The 14,855-nt window shown below is 44.1% G+C and overlaps 1 protein-coding gene across 6 annotated transcripts in view; it reads left to right on the top strand.

Annotated features, from left to right (window-relative positions):
• Positions 1 to 14,855, top strand: part of g (adaptor-related protein complex 3, delta 1 subunit-like garnet) — a 285,419-nt gene that overhangs the window by 130,862 nt on the left and 139,702 nt on the right. For all 6 annotated transcript variants that reach the window (XM_075671312.1, XM_075671311.1, XM_075671310.1 and 3 more), the window contains exons 19-21: positions 417 to 480; positions 10,699 to 10,767; positions 11,861 to 11,945. In XM_075671312.1, the coding sequence (XP_075527427.1) occupies positions 417 to 480; positions 10,699 to 10,767; positions 11,861 to 11,945 (218 nt within the window). The remainder of the gene's footprint in view (positions 1 to 416; positions 481 to 10,698; positions 10,768 to 11,860; positions 11,946 to 14,855) is intronic.

Raw genomic sequence — 14,855 nt, 5'->3', positions numbered from 1 at the left:
TACGGTACGTTGAACCACACAGTTGAATTTTGTAATTTAATTAATAAACACATGTTATGTATAAGTGGTTTTCCAGAAGATAAACTGTCGAGCTTAGTGAACCACAGTGTCTGCATCTTTTTGTCTTCCTTGTTTGCTTGCACTAAAACTCTGTCAATGAGGTGGTTGTTTCTATTAATAAATCCATGCCATGAGAGTTTGGAAGAGGTGATCTATGTGTCTAGACAGAAAGGCAGTTAGAATATGGCAGTTAGGTAGTATTAAAGAAACTAGTGATAAACAATTGTTGGTAGAGAGATGCCTTTGTTCTGGGCCAGTGTTTTGACAAGACTGAGTTGATGGTTCTGTGCACTTCAGAGCACTTTCACTCCGTGATTTAATATTCTGTTAGTACAGCACAGCTTTATTGATTTCAGGAGTGCAGCAATGTCCCACTTCGCAGAAAAAAAGTATGAGCCTACCAAGGAAGAACTGGAGAATGTAAGTTTTGCCAATGCATTCTACAGCCGACGCTGATGAACCCTGTTTTTGCATATTGTAACCATTTGGTTTCATGGTCTCTAATTTCATTTCATTTATTATTACCCTTGGGGGCTTAACAGCATTACAGAGGGGACCAGGCACGCGCAAAATGTAAAAACAAGATATGCAAACAAATATACAAAATACAGAAATAGCTGAGCATGGGAACACAAATAAGTACTATGTAAAAACAAGAATATAAGCTACTTACAACTAAAGGAAATTCAGTAGTGTATTTTGAAAATGGGAGGCGTCAGTTATAAGAACGTTTTGAGAATGGCAATTCCCATCAGCGCATGTTTTTTGGCAGAAAAGATTAACAGTAGGTTTGGTTTTTCATCTTGGCATGACAACCTCCTTCTGTGCATGGTTGGCATGTGAGGGAGATGTACGTTGGTGTTGCTGTATGATGATGATGATGATGGTGTTGTAAATATGATAGTGTATAGTGCTGTAAGGTTGGTTATTCAACTCCTGTATGTGGTAGGCGCATTTCAGTGTGATGGCAATCCAGTACCAAGCATTGGGTGTGCGCTAAAGAACTTTGTGCGGTAAAAATGAATCGGAATCTCATAGGACGTTAAACCCAATCACTCAGTTGGCTTTTTAATTGGTCAGTCAATCAAGTTAGGTCTGGTTTGTCTATCTGCTGCTCGTCGCACACCTTTAAATGCACAGTGCCTTTGGAGCATTGTGTCATGTAAAGACTAAACAAGCATGCTTTAGATGGACAGTGGTGCATCATCTAAAATTTCTTATTTAACCCTGTAATGCCCAAACACAGCTCCACATCAGGGAAAATTGGAACAAATTGTTCACATTTATTCTTGGCCCCTTGTAGCAAAAAGAAATGTTTTTCAGTTATATCCTAATTACCTTAATAATTCATTATTTAGTTATTGGCTTACTAAGCTATCCAATTGAAAACTTCACTCCAGCATATTGTAAACACAACTATGAGTTTTGCATTAACTTTCCTGCACTTCCATCTGAATTTTGATACCACAAACTTGATGCAGCATGTATGGTAGATTGAGTGTTGCAGTGTCAAGCAAAATGTGAATCTGAAAAGCTAATTTTGGTTTTTACTCTGTTCTTGCTGCACACACCTTCGTGGAACATGTTAAGCGTACATGCACACACATTGAGAGCAAACCAGGTCCGCTGAAACAAAACAAATGCTAGCTGACATTCTTGCTGGCTAGAGTACAATCGGCACTGAATTGGTAACCCTGAATAGGACATTTTACTAATTCATAACTCGGAATTTGTAACATTGTGTTGGCCATGGGCAACAGCAAAGGCTTTATGCGCCATAGGAAGCAGCAATAATTTGTGGTTTCAAGTGATAATACAGCTGGGCATCACTTGGTGGATATTCTAGTCTCAGCCTTGGCACTGTAGCGCTGTACCCCGATTCCCATCTTGTTCAGGATGGCACTGCTTCGTGCAATGAGGACAGTTTCAGGAAGGCCCTGCAGCGTGGCCAGCGGGGTGACCTAGCAGATGGAGATGCTTGCCGATGGAGGTGGAGTGTAAAAGTTCCTGCATTTTTTGTCTCGATGTGAAGTGACACGCTTGCACCAACAGTGATGCCACCACTGTGCCAATTGCCCCGAACTGTGCTGAGAGGCGAATTCTGCTAAATCCTGCTACATTTCAGCAAAATACGAGAAATCCGTGCCCGCCCTGCGTCAAAAGGGTTGCTCGGGCTTTCGAAAACGGAACTTAGTCCTCAAGCGCCACTTCTCCGCACCATTGAAAGTGGCATGGCATGGACCAGCAGCTGCGGTAACTTCATCATGCACAGAGTCGAGCTTCTGACACTTAAGCCTGGATCGTATTGCTGTTTCATCCTTGTGCTGTTGTCTATCTTCGACACGTTCCACCTCACTACATGCAGGTAGATTTGGCAGCTGGACAGCATCGCTTTTCAGCCAGCAATGAGCGATCGCACGGGCACTGAGCCAAACCCCATACTCTTCTCCTGCAAGTTTCGGACGCTATATTGTGCCTCGTTAAATTTTTCTAACATAACGTGCATGATGTTGCAGACATGGTGGCCGTGAACATTTCTTCCATATTCAATTTTTCGTCTATCTCTCTCATTTGTTGGCGAGACGATTTCACACCCTTAAAACTATCGTATGGCAGCAGCTAATATTTTGGTCAACTCCACATCAAACAGCAACTTTCACTGCTGGATACTGATAAAGTGCTGCTGTTTTGCCTAGCTGCATCGTACGGCTGTGACACAAATTCGCTGCCAGCCGCGCAGCAGTTTGTCATGGCAAGTTGGCCTCCAATGTGTTCAGACCAGTAAACCGCTTCTGTGATTGGGCATGGGATCACATGCTACAGTCGAACCCGGCTATATCGAACTCGCAAAAAAACGCCTATCAGTTCGATATAGAGCATAATTCGATATAAGCCTGCTAAATAATTGGATGTCATAAAAGCACATACCATTTATAAGATCACTTTATTGATTAAACTAGCTTAGTTTTGCACGAAATAGACCTGCATTTTCTTCTGCTTTGGCAATTTCGCTGCCTGCGACGCACGCACTTTTTCACATTAAGGAGTCGGAGCAGCTGAGGCCGCAACTTTCCGCATTCGCGCAGAAGCACCGGACTATTGCGAGCGCACCAATCATTTCGGAGGATGTGGGACCGTCGTTGCTTTCCTCGTTGTGCCCACTTTCACTTGTGCTCGGTACGATGTTGGCAATGTAGTCTTCGTTTTCGTGCTCTCCCGTGGTCGCGACACATCATTTGCGCTCACGAACTCATCCACCGTTGATTCGTCAACAGCTTCCGGAAATTCTGACAGTTCGCTCCAAACTTCGGCAACACTGGCAACGGCTTCGTTGCATTCATCAAAACTTACAGTCATCACCGAGCACGCGGAAGTCGGCACGGCTGAAGCAATTTCAGATTAACCACTCGTACGCAGCCGTGCATACGGGTCGGGCGCCACGGGCACCGGGTCGCGAGTTTGGACGCTTTAGCCCTAATCTCCCCCTTATTCTTCAAGATCGTGCCGAGAGTGCTGCTTGGAATCTTGTGCTCTGCGGGGACATACTACTTCTCACCGCGTTCGACACGATTTATGATTGCGAGCTTCACGACGAAAGGCAAATTCTGCCGCTTCATCACGGCAACACTGTGGGAGAAGGCCTACAAGGCGCACACAAAAACAGCGAGACAACTTGCACTTTCGCCATCTTGCACGACGAGGGCACAAGAGCATCTGATTGGCTGTCTGAGCAAGCGCTGTGGGCGGGCCAGGATCATTTTTTTGCAGGTGGGGGGGGGGGGGGGGGTGCCGACGGCTCGTCTGAGGCAGCGCGGTTGGGCACGGTCACGGTAGGGAGAGTGGTTGGATGGAGCCGCGCAGGCGGTTTTTCTCCGCCACTGCAAGGGAAAGCCAACTTCCGGGGGCACTTTCCGCCGCTTGACGTTCGATATATCGGGTGTCGCTGCTATTTTTGTTCGATGTAAGCGTAATTTTTGAGATATATACTTATTGTAACTATATTGTGTCCAGAAATTGTTCGATATATAGAATAATTCGATGTAAACGGGTTCGATATAGTCGGGTTCGACTGTATATGGCTGTTTCACATGCAGCGATTCAAGCGAAAAAATTTTTCTGCCACACATGTCGTTAACGAGTACCACTGCCAGCTTTCACATGCGTCGGCGACGGTGTAATTTCCACCAGAGCGATGCCCAAGATTGAACCCAGCTCTCAGTGCATTCACGCCTCTGTTGTTACAATAAACAACAAGGAAACCAGTACCATAAAATTTCGTTACTGCGAACACCACATTAACGAGCTTTTCAGATTTACTAATCTTTTTAGATACCCGCCAAAATGCCTATCTTTTTAATGTAAAAACTTTCAGTACTACGAATTTCGAATTACCGAATATTTCAGAATAATGTACGTAATTTAATCACGAAATCATCAAGATGCTTCGTCATTACGAAGTTCTGTCACGGTCGCAGCTTGCAGGAATATAACTTCACTGTTTACTACAAGAGTGGCCGAAAACATGCTGACGCAGACTGCCTTTCCCGTATGCCGCTTACCACGACGGACTGCGACGGAGACGATTTTGATAATCTTGTCGCTTCTGTGACATCCGCTTTTCCAGATGTTGATGCGTTCAAAGCAGAATGATGGACAGACACCAAATTGGAGCCACTCTTCACTTCTGCCCATTCAAGTGCAACAAGCAGCTACTGTGTACGTGACAGACACAAGCACGGGTGCACGCTTCCTTCTAATGGTGCTAGAGTGTCTCCGGCCAGCAATCCTTCAGGCTATGCACGATGACCCTACCTCCGGCCACTTAGGCACTGTGCGCACCCTTTATCGCATTCAAGAATGCTTTTACTGGCCCCAGATGCAACATTCGGTTGAGTTGTATGTTGCCAGCTGCATACAGTGCCAACGTTGGAAACGCCCAACCACTGCCCCATCTGGTTTTCCTTCAACCTGTGCCACCTCCCAGCTCACCCTTTTGGCAAGTTGGCGTTGGTCTTTTAGGACCTTTTCCTCAGTCATCTAAGGGGAACCGCTGGATAATTGTGTGCGCCGACTATTTCACACGCTATTGCGAGACGGCAGCTATACCATCAGCCACTGCCACCGAAGTGTTGCTCTTCTTACTTCACATTATTGTTCTGCGACATGTCCCGGCTGGTGTTGTTATAAGCCACCGGGGATGTCAATTCACGGCAGATATCATGTAAGAGCTTGCGCGTTTATGTAACTCGCACCTCAGGCACTCGATGCCATATCATCCACGTTACTGAGCTCACTAGTCGAACAATCACCAATATGCTTTCCATGTATGTTGCGTCTGATCATAAGAATTGGGATGAAGTTCTACCGTTTATTACTTAAGCCTACAACACCGCCAAGCATGAGACAACCGGCTACAGCCCCTTCTTGCTTCGATATGCTTCGCCGCCCCGGTATACACTCGACACTGTCCTCCCTTTTTACCACCATGACAATCCTGTGGTTGCCGATACGCTATGCCTCGCTGAAGAGGCTCGGAGACTTGCACGTCTGCAGACTTTGGCATCGCAAGAAAACTCCAAAGCCCGCTACGATGCGCAACATCGGCCTGTTACATATCACCCTGGTGATTTCATTTGACTTTGGACTCCCACAAGGAAGCGCGGTTTGTGTCAAAAGCTGCTGGCAAACTACGATGGACCTTATGTTGTACAAAGTCAGCGATGTGAACTATACTTTCGCGCACCTCACGGACACTGGTAGACGTTCTGCTAGGGCACAAGTCTGCACATGTCACAAGGTTGAAATCATACATGCCACGACAAGATAGTTGACTCACCCAGCGGGCTTTGTCTGCGAGATGAGGTATGTTGCGACCGAACGCGTAAAAGGGACGAGTGGATCAAGAATAGAAGGGAAGAGGAGAACGAGGACTGTGCAGCGGCCATTCCTGCTGTTCGTAGCCTGCTGTTCTTGCTCTCGCAAACTTAAATAAACCCCTTTTCCCTGTGCTTGTAACAATATCACAAGCTCCAGAATAAAAAAAGTCTGTTGTGCTTGCAGTTTCGAAATTACAGGCAATCAGAACTGGGCACCATTTCAATACAGCTAAACAAGGCCGCATTTTGTTCTTTCGATGGATGTTTGTAATGGAAATTCGCAGCTAGGTGCGGAAACGCACCGGGAACAAAACTGGCACTGAAATTCTGTTTTTCAGACCTATGTGCTGCTGAATTGTAACTGCTGATGCCAGCTTCAGTGAGGTTAATTTGTGCGCCTTCTTAAGGGCGAGTCCATATATAATGAACTCAAAATAAATATAATGACCACTTTTCGCGGAACTATTGAGTTCGTTATAAACGAGTTTGACTGTAGTATGCTTTCTGGTCATAATAAAAGCATTTTAAATTTATGATTACTTAGTGCTCAACTGCAGGGATGCAGGCAAAACACATTGTAATGTAGACGTCAGCAGAAAGCCCAGTTTTGAACGGCACTTGTCAGCTTGCCCGAAATTGCACTGATCACTGTGACGATTGCGGCAGTCCAGACGCACGACAGAAATCACTGTGTTGCTGAGTGAAAATCACAGCATGTGGAACAGCCTACAGACTAGAGGCCAAAGGCCAAGGTTTAGTCTGCAGGTGGCGTGCCGGCAACTACCGCAAAAGTATTTCGCCAAACTGAATTTGCGCATCGTCAGCCTAACTTGCCAGCCTAATTGGCAGAGTCAAAGGATGCGCGCGTACTGTCGAACCCACTTATAACAATACCGGTTTTAGCAATATATAGGTTAATAACAATGAGAAGCTGCTGTATTGTCAACTTTTGTATGTGTCTGTGATGAAATAACCGGCTTACTAGAATGCCCCCATGCCATATTATTGGTTATAACGAATTCTGGCTGCTGGGTGTTCGTGCCAAAGGTAATGGAATGCATAATCCATGCAAAGAAAAAAAGAACGTGAAATTCGAGCTGCTGCACCCTCACCCACTGCCCCAACAGCCACTGTGCGTTCATACAATGGAACCTGTTTTCCAGCCTTCTCCACATCACCAGCCTTGCATGCTTGTCTCCCTTCGCCCTTGCACCCTTATGAACAAAAATGGGCTGCGCTCATAGTTCTATGCTGTGCCAACTGCGCTGACGACGCTGCTCCCACATTGCTTGCTGGCCCCTCATTCTGTGCAGTTCTGCCAACGGATTAAGTCGCTCATGCTCGTCTTTGTTTGTTGTGTTGATGTCGTTCCTGGCCACATCGTTTCTCTGCCTCGTTTGAATTCCCGTTAAAACAGAAGATGGCTGATCTGCCTGCTGATCATCGGCAATGCACAATGTTGCGAGTGAGGAGAAAGCTCAATGTTATAGGTGTGGAGACAAAATGCAGTATCGTGAGGGATTACAAAGATGGTAAAAAAGTTCGTAACATGGTGAAGTACAGGCTATTGCAACCGACAGTGTCGACAATCCTTCGCACGGTAGAGAAATTCGAGAAAAAAAACTGGTCGGTAGACATCGCAAACACATTTGACATGGTGCCTTTAAGGTGGTGGCAGAGGCCCTCCACAAGTTGTTTCTTGGTGCCCGTGCTATGAACATTTCCATCAGTGGGCCAATGCCCCTGCTATGAACATTTCCATCAGTGGGCCAATTCTGCCGACAAAGGCGAAGCAGTTCACCCTACCTATCGACAGTGTGGACTTCCAACCAAGTGGCAGCTTGGTACAGCACTTCAAGGACAGGCACAACATTGTTTACAAAAGCTTCGCCAGTGAGGGAGCTTCACTTTACTTGGAGGCGAAGCATTAGTGGGTGGAGGAAACGCTGCGTCGCATCCACAACAGCTACGTTGACACTGGCGTATATAATGGCGATGAAACAGGACTGTTCTTCCAGATGTTGCTGTCCAAGACACATCCACTCAAAGGAGACGTGTAATGGTGACAAAAACAGCAAGCTGCGCCTCCCTGTAGTTTTGTGTGCCAACATGGATGGGAGTAACAAGTGTCCTGCATTTGTTACTGGGTCTATCAAGCCAGAAATATTATTGCGAGCTTATGATGCACCATTTGTGCCAGGTGCGTTTATTCTGAGCCATGATCCAACGGCGAAAGATTGCAGGGAGTGTTGCTGACACTACACTTTGTGAACTGGTGAGACGGCAGGCTTGCAGAAAAATAAAAAATAAAGAAAACTGAAAAGGAATGAAAAAAAAAATACCTATCACATTCTTGAAAATAAGTTTGGGATAACACAAAACCAAAAAAGTACAAATCTTATGCTGTTTAAAATCACGAGTATTTATTTGAAACGGTGAATGAAGCTTTTTCGTAGCTTTTCTGCCTCTATTGTCTTCTTGCCCCAGGTTTGTAATGGTTTCAATAAATGCATTGGTTTTTTTAAGTACTTGTTAAATAGCAAGTGATTCATTTTAAGCTTGAAAAACGAGTAGCAAATGTGCCGTGTACATGCAAACACATGCAAAAGCTAAGAAGCAGACAACGTGCTGCATTGTAGAAGGCACAGGGTTATTTTTCTTTTGCAATCCGGCATGTGCTGTAGAATTCCAATCACGAGAGCTCTACCAAACCAGTCATCAAAATCCAAAAGTCTTTATACCTAGAATTGCATGTTTTATAAGCATGGTTTTTTTTCAGCTGGACTATTTTAGTCGTGGCAGCAATTGGCTGTCGCGCTTTGGTTATCTGGGCGAGGCCTCCTTTATTCTCTAAAGTTGTACCCGACAATAGATAACACACATAATTGCGCAATCCTACACACACAACGCCTTCGCCATGCTAAGATACCTACGGGGAAGGACATGCATTAGCATACACTACCATAACAAAACCGCCATTGTGCCCTGACAACATTGCCATTGCTGCTGGACTGGGTAGGGCCTCTCCTCAGTTTTTTTCCTTTAAAGTGAAAAAAAGAAAAAATGCCGAAAGCCAAGATGCAAGACCAGAAGGAAGTAGGTACACGCACACACAGTTGCACATTTGCTGGCATAGTGTAGTGGTTAAGTACCATGCTTTGGATCTGTAGGGCAGACAATATCCTAGTGGAGGCATTTTTATTGACAGCGACTGTATGCGTGTGTGCCTCCATCTGGTCCTGCGTCTTGGTTTTTGCTGGTTTTTTATTGTTTTAAACATGAACCAACTGGCGCAGCAATTCACACTTCAATTTTTTTTTCCTTCCACCGTGCATGCGGCTGACGCATGCACAGAGTCAAAACGTAACTACTGTTTGCCTCAGCCGCTGCGGATGAAAACGCGCTCACTATCGACACAATCATGGATGACAACCTTGCGGTTCCAAAGGTATGCGTTCCAAAGGCTTAAAGGCATAAAGGCTTAAAGGCATAAATATTGCTGAAGTGCTCCGGCAGTGCTGTTCGATTTTTGCTGATGTCTATGGCGATGCGGACTCTGCCGTTTTTATTCTGGTTTGACACTAGTGCCATTTTTGCTCTTCTGTGTAGCCCCACGCTCGATGAGCTCCGAGAGTTGTGTGAATTAACTGATGTGCGGCCAAATAAGACCTTATTAATTAGTTTGAGTGCGTGAAACAATGCATATGCATTCCGGGACCAGAGGACAAGTCTGAATTATCCAACTTTATGAATTAATGAGGGTTTAATTAACGAGGTTTTACTGTAGAAACAGCAGTGTGTATGGCTTGTGTTACTGGCCAAACATTGTCTACATTTTGTGACAAGCATAGTTGAAAACTTCGGTAATTTATTTATTCACTCAAGATACATTGTGGGAATAATTAATTGTAAATGTAGTACACTTACTGCTACAAGGAAATGTTGTGAGGTTAAAACAGAACAGTGAGATTGCTGCAGTTAAGGTTGCATGTGGTGGTATGTGATGCCACTAGGGACTTGCATGAGGTTAGATTTGGGACCCTCAGGTCCTTTCAGCCACTTGGTTTGCCCTGCCCAGTTGGTGGCCACGTGATCGTGCGATGCATAGTGTGTGCGTACTGACACAACGGCAGCTCTTCACATTGAGTGCCTAGCTTATGCATGCCACAGTAAACAGCTACTTATGTGCAGTCAAATTAAAGGCTTAGCATTCTGTTCTCATTTTCTTTGCAATTGCTTGGCTTATCAGTGTTTCTTGAGTGCGCTGGCACAGTGCTGGAAGCCTCTGATCTTCTAGAATGCTTGTTTGGCATAGGAGCATCCATTTGTATCTAGTGACAAGCATTCTATGAAAATTGGAGTGCAGTGCTCTACCGATGCACTCGTATAATACTGATAAGCCGAGCGATCGATTTATGCAAGAAAGAATAAGCTAACTCATACGTGCTCATTATTTCTTCCATGGTGGTCTTTTGCATTGTCATTGGCTTACCCACTAATATCTGCCAATCCTGAGCAGACAAGTTTGGCCATGAGGGTGGACAACCTTCAAAACAAATTATTTTTAGCTTCCCCTTCAGCTTCACTATGCTGGAGTTTTGTTGCACATCCATGCCCAATCATAGACAAATTCATGTTGACTCCCATTGGGCTGCCTCTAGTAATGTTATCAAACTGTGTGAGTAAAAAAAGTCTGTGGTGGTTGTGATTTACTAGACAGGTGCCGAAGATAATCCTCACTCCATGCCCTCTTGCAATGCAGATGAGAGAAGCCCGTCGGCAAGAGCAGGCCAGCAACCCTCACTACCTGAAGGCCATACCCAAAAGCAGGGTATGCAGACACACTGGCACTGAGTTATTGTGTTGTCTGCATTTCTTCAAGCACTTGCTTCAGTGAAGCCCCAGTCTTTGTGTGGCCAGCAACTTGCTTTGAACTCATGCACACTGCTGCTGAGCACAAGGTTTGATTGGTAGCTGCCACAACCACACAAGAGTGGAATGCAAAAGCAGGTAAAAGGGTCACACATTGAATCTGGAGCCTCCCAGTATCGCATCACTCATAGCCTGCACGTTGCTCTGGGTTGTCAAATCCACTGTATCACACGCCTAGTGCTTGTGGGAGCTTTACAAATGGAAATGAGGAAAGAGTAAGATGCAAAACTAAGTGCATCCTCTGTAAAATTGACTGTTCAGGATTGGCTTCCATGTAAGTATAAAATTTCGTACCAATTTTAGAGCAATATTAGTATTCCAATTGGCAGTGTGGATTATTTGCAGTGAAACTTTGAACATCAGTAATATTGACAGAAACAGTGAGGACGTGCAATAAAGTGGCACTGAGCGCATCTGTCGAGAAGGCAACAACTTTAAGTTAAACTTGTACAGTGAGTTTACTTTGTAGCTGCATTGTGCATAACAGTGTCTCTGAGAGCCAAATTATTCAAAAAGTTCAAGGGGCACTTAGTTATCCCCACGTGGATAAATGCTAAAGCATTGCGACCACTGCCTGATGGTTGGACATTATGCCACAACCCAAGGTTGTGGGTTTGACTCCCACCAACAGTCGATGGTTCGTCTCCCAACAAAGGTCATGGGTTCGAGTGCCTTAATTACCTCAGTCTTAATTAACTTCACCTTAACACCAAGGGTTGTGGGTTTTAGTGCCTTAACTCTATCTTAACCAAAGGTTATGGGTTCGACTCCCACCTAAAGTCGAAAGTTCATAGCCTTTTCGTACCGTCATGTGGTCGTGCCACCAATGCCGGATTTTCCGCCTCATGAGCCATTTAATGGTCTTGCATGGAACGAATTAATGCTTTAGCTGTGATGAAGAGTTGTAGGCAAGAGTTTGCTTAGAACAGCATTAATTTGATTGTTTTCTCACTTGTGCTGGACCAGTGTGCTAGAGTTGACATGCATTTCAGTCAGCCAATGGGCATCTGCAAGGGGCAGCTTTGGATGACATCCCTGTGACCGAGATCGATCTGTCAGTGCCTCTTCACATACCTGGTGAGCGCACTGTGGCTTTTATTTATTTATGCTCCACGGCTTGTTCTGGCTCATACATAAGTTGCCTTAACAATTTCGTGCTTTTGTGGCCTTATGCTGCCTCTTTAAAATGCTGACAGAAAATTCTTTTGTTTTGATTGCTTTATTAGGTAGCCATTGATGTATAATTAGGTTATGGAGCGTCAGTTTCTCAAAGAGTGGTACAAATGCTTTCAGTGCTACTTTTAATGCTATTAGTTCAAAGCGTGCACAAAGTGCAGCATGGTGTCACTTAGAAAAATATGTAGCGGTGTGCGAGCATTCGAAACTTCGAATGTTCGATTCGAATTAGTTAGTATTCGATTCAATTCGAAAGGCACTTGTATGTTTGAATGTTCGCAGCCCTCAAAATTGCTGTTGTCGGTTTTTTAAGTCAACTTTGCTGCAATACAGCCGAGCTCTGCGGCGAAGCATACAGATTGCATTGCAGTGAAGCATATTTTCGGTGCAGTGAAGCAGATCAAAAGTAAAAAAGGGCACTGTCACGGTGCTGCTGCTGGTGCTTCTGGCTAGCCAACACTATCAGCTGAAGTACCCACACTGTGCTGCCACTTCATGCAGATGGACAACACCGGCCACCTGGTGGAAACTTCTGTGTCTGCTACCAATTTGGCTAAATGCCTAAAAATATGGTTCCTAAACTGTAAATTTGACAAAGTAGCATGGCAATGTTTTGAGACTGTCGTTCTAAGTACCACCAGGATGTTTCAATGGCAACCTGGCTTTAGAAAAAGCAAGGGAAATTTCAACACCAAGCAACCCAGATATGTCTTCAACAACGAAAGCTTCTGAAGAGGGTCCTTCTATGTCAGCAATGTGGAAAGGCTTATATAAGCTCACCAACCAACAGAAATTTTCACTTGCTTGTGGCAGCAATTTTTATTGCCACAAGCACAGGTTGAAAGATATGTGCATGATTAAAATTCCGACCAATTATTTGATTCCGACCATGATTAAATTCCGACCACTGTCGAGATATAAAGGAATTAACCACTCAAGTAAAGAGCATGAGGGAGGAAATGATAGAGCTAAAACAGTATAGTCGTCGGAACAACTTAGAAATCAAAAACGTCCCTGCATCTTCTGAAGAATCTTTACCCGATATGATGCTGAAGATAGCCACATGCCTGAAGGAGGAGCTTCGACTGGAAAACATTAATGTGGTTCATCGGGTTCCGACAAAAGACAAGGACGACCAAACATTGTCGTTAAATTTGTTTCCAGGAACGTTCGTGACCGTCTGCTGCAGAGTGCTAAAAGTAACAGGTTAACGACATCATCACTTGGTCTTGAAAAGAACGAACCTGTGTACATCAATGAGCATCTTTGTCCAGAGTACAAGATCTTGCTCGGCAAAGCCATGCAAACGAAGCGGGATAAAAACTGGAAGTTCGCTTGGTTGTCACAATCTAAGATCCTAATGAGGAAGCTTGAAAATTCCACTGTACTGCACATAAGAACTGAAGAAGACCTAGCCAACGTTGTCTAGTGTTCATATCTCTAACTAGCTACTGCTTTTCCTCCTTATGGCATATTCAATCACCGAAGTTAACACCGAATTTCATGCAAAACCATGCATGTCTATACTTCACTGCAACATCAGAAGCCTGAATAGAAACAAAGATTTATTGTGCGCATTTTTAGCGCAGCATCAGTTTTCATACGACATCATTGCGCTCTCGGAAACATGGCTAAGAAACAGCGAACACATTCCGATTTCCGGTTATCATTTTCTATCTAACCCAAGACAGACTTCATCATGTGGCGGAGGTGCTGTCTTATATGTTAGACAAGAACTAACCCTCATCGAAATGCCTCAATTGCTTATAAGTAATGATAACATTGAATCACTTTCTATCGAGATACCTACAGGCATGGTCATAGGCGTAGTCTATTGACCACCCAGTTCAATTTTACAACAGTTTTACAGTGTTCTGGAAACCATTCTTTCTGGTTTGACTGATAGAAACTTTAACTCTGTAGTTGTAACCGGGGACTTCAACATAGACACTTACGGAGACCTAAATGCCGATTATTCTTTCTTATTACAATCATACAATTACAAGAACACAATCTCTCAACCCACAAGAATTACAGCAACCTCAGACACAATCATCGACCATATACTATGCAATCATAATAATATTCTTGCAGGTGTATACAATACTAGTATAACAGATCACTCTCCGGTCTTCGCATTGATACCTAATGATGGAAGCATTACTAGGAATGAACTAAATCCACGCACAGGTCGAATAAATTACTCGCTGCTTCGTGATAAAATTAAGAAGATAAATTTCTCTGACGTACTCACTGCAGACAACAATACCGAATGTGAGAAGCTACTGAAAACCCTCTCCTGTGTCATCTCTGAATGCACAACAACCAATCATCACAGTTACGAGCAGCCGTTGTGTCCATGGATGACTAAGACTGTATTAAGCGCCATTAAGGAAAGAGACACTTGGTATCAGAAGTGGAAACAGCAAAGACATAATATGTACTATTTACAGCAGTTTCATAGCTCCCGCAATTTTGTCGTTGCAATCATTTGTAACAGGAAAAAAGAGTTTAACGCGCAACTGATCTGTAAGGCTCAGGGTAATTCTAGAAAGATGTGGGACATTATTAACAATGTAATTAGTGCACCTGTGAAAAGGCACATTGCTCCTGGCCGAATTGACACCGAAAAAGTTGATGAGTTTAATACATACTTTACCAACGTTGGGCCAGTTCTAGCTGACTGTATAACTCATCAGACATGTGATTTTAATTACCCGTTATTATGCAGCACATTTTGCCTTAAACCAATAGAAGATACTCTAGTACAAAATATATTAACCGATATGAATGCTAACAAGACGGCTGGTT

Source organism: Dermacentor variabilis, chromosome 10, assembly GCF_050947875.1.
Source record: "Dermacentor variabilis isolate Ectoservices chromosome 10, ASM5094787v1, whole genome shotgun sequence".
Classification (NCBI taxonomy): Eukaryota; Metazoa; Arthropoda; class Arachnida; order Ixodida; family Ixodidae; genus Dermacentor; species Dermacentor variabilis.
The sequence above is the reverse complement of the archived record's forward strand: the minus strand, read 5'-3'. Positions and strand labels throughout refer to the sequence as shown.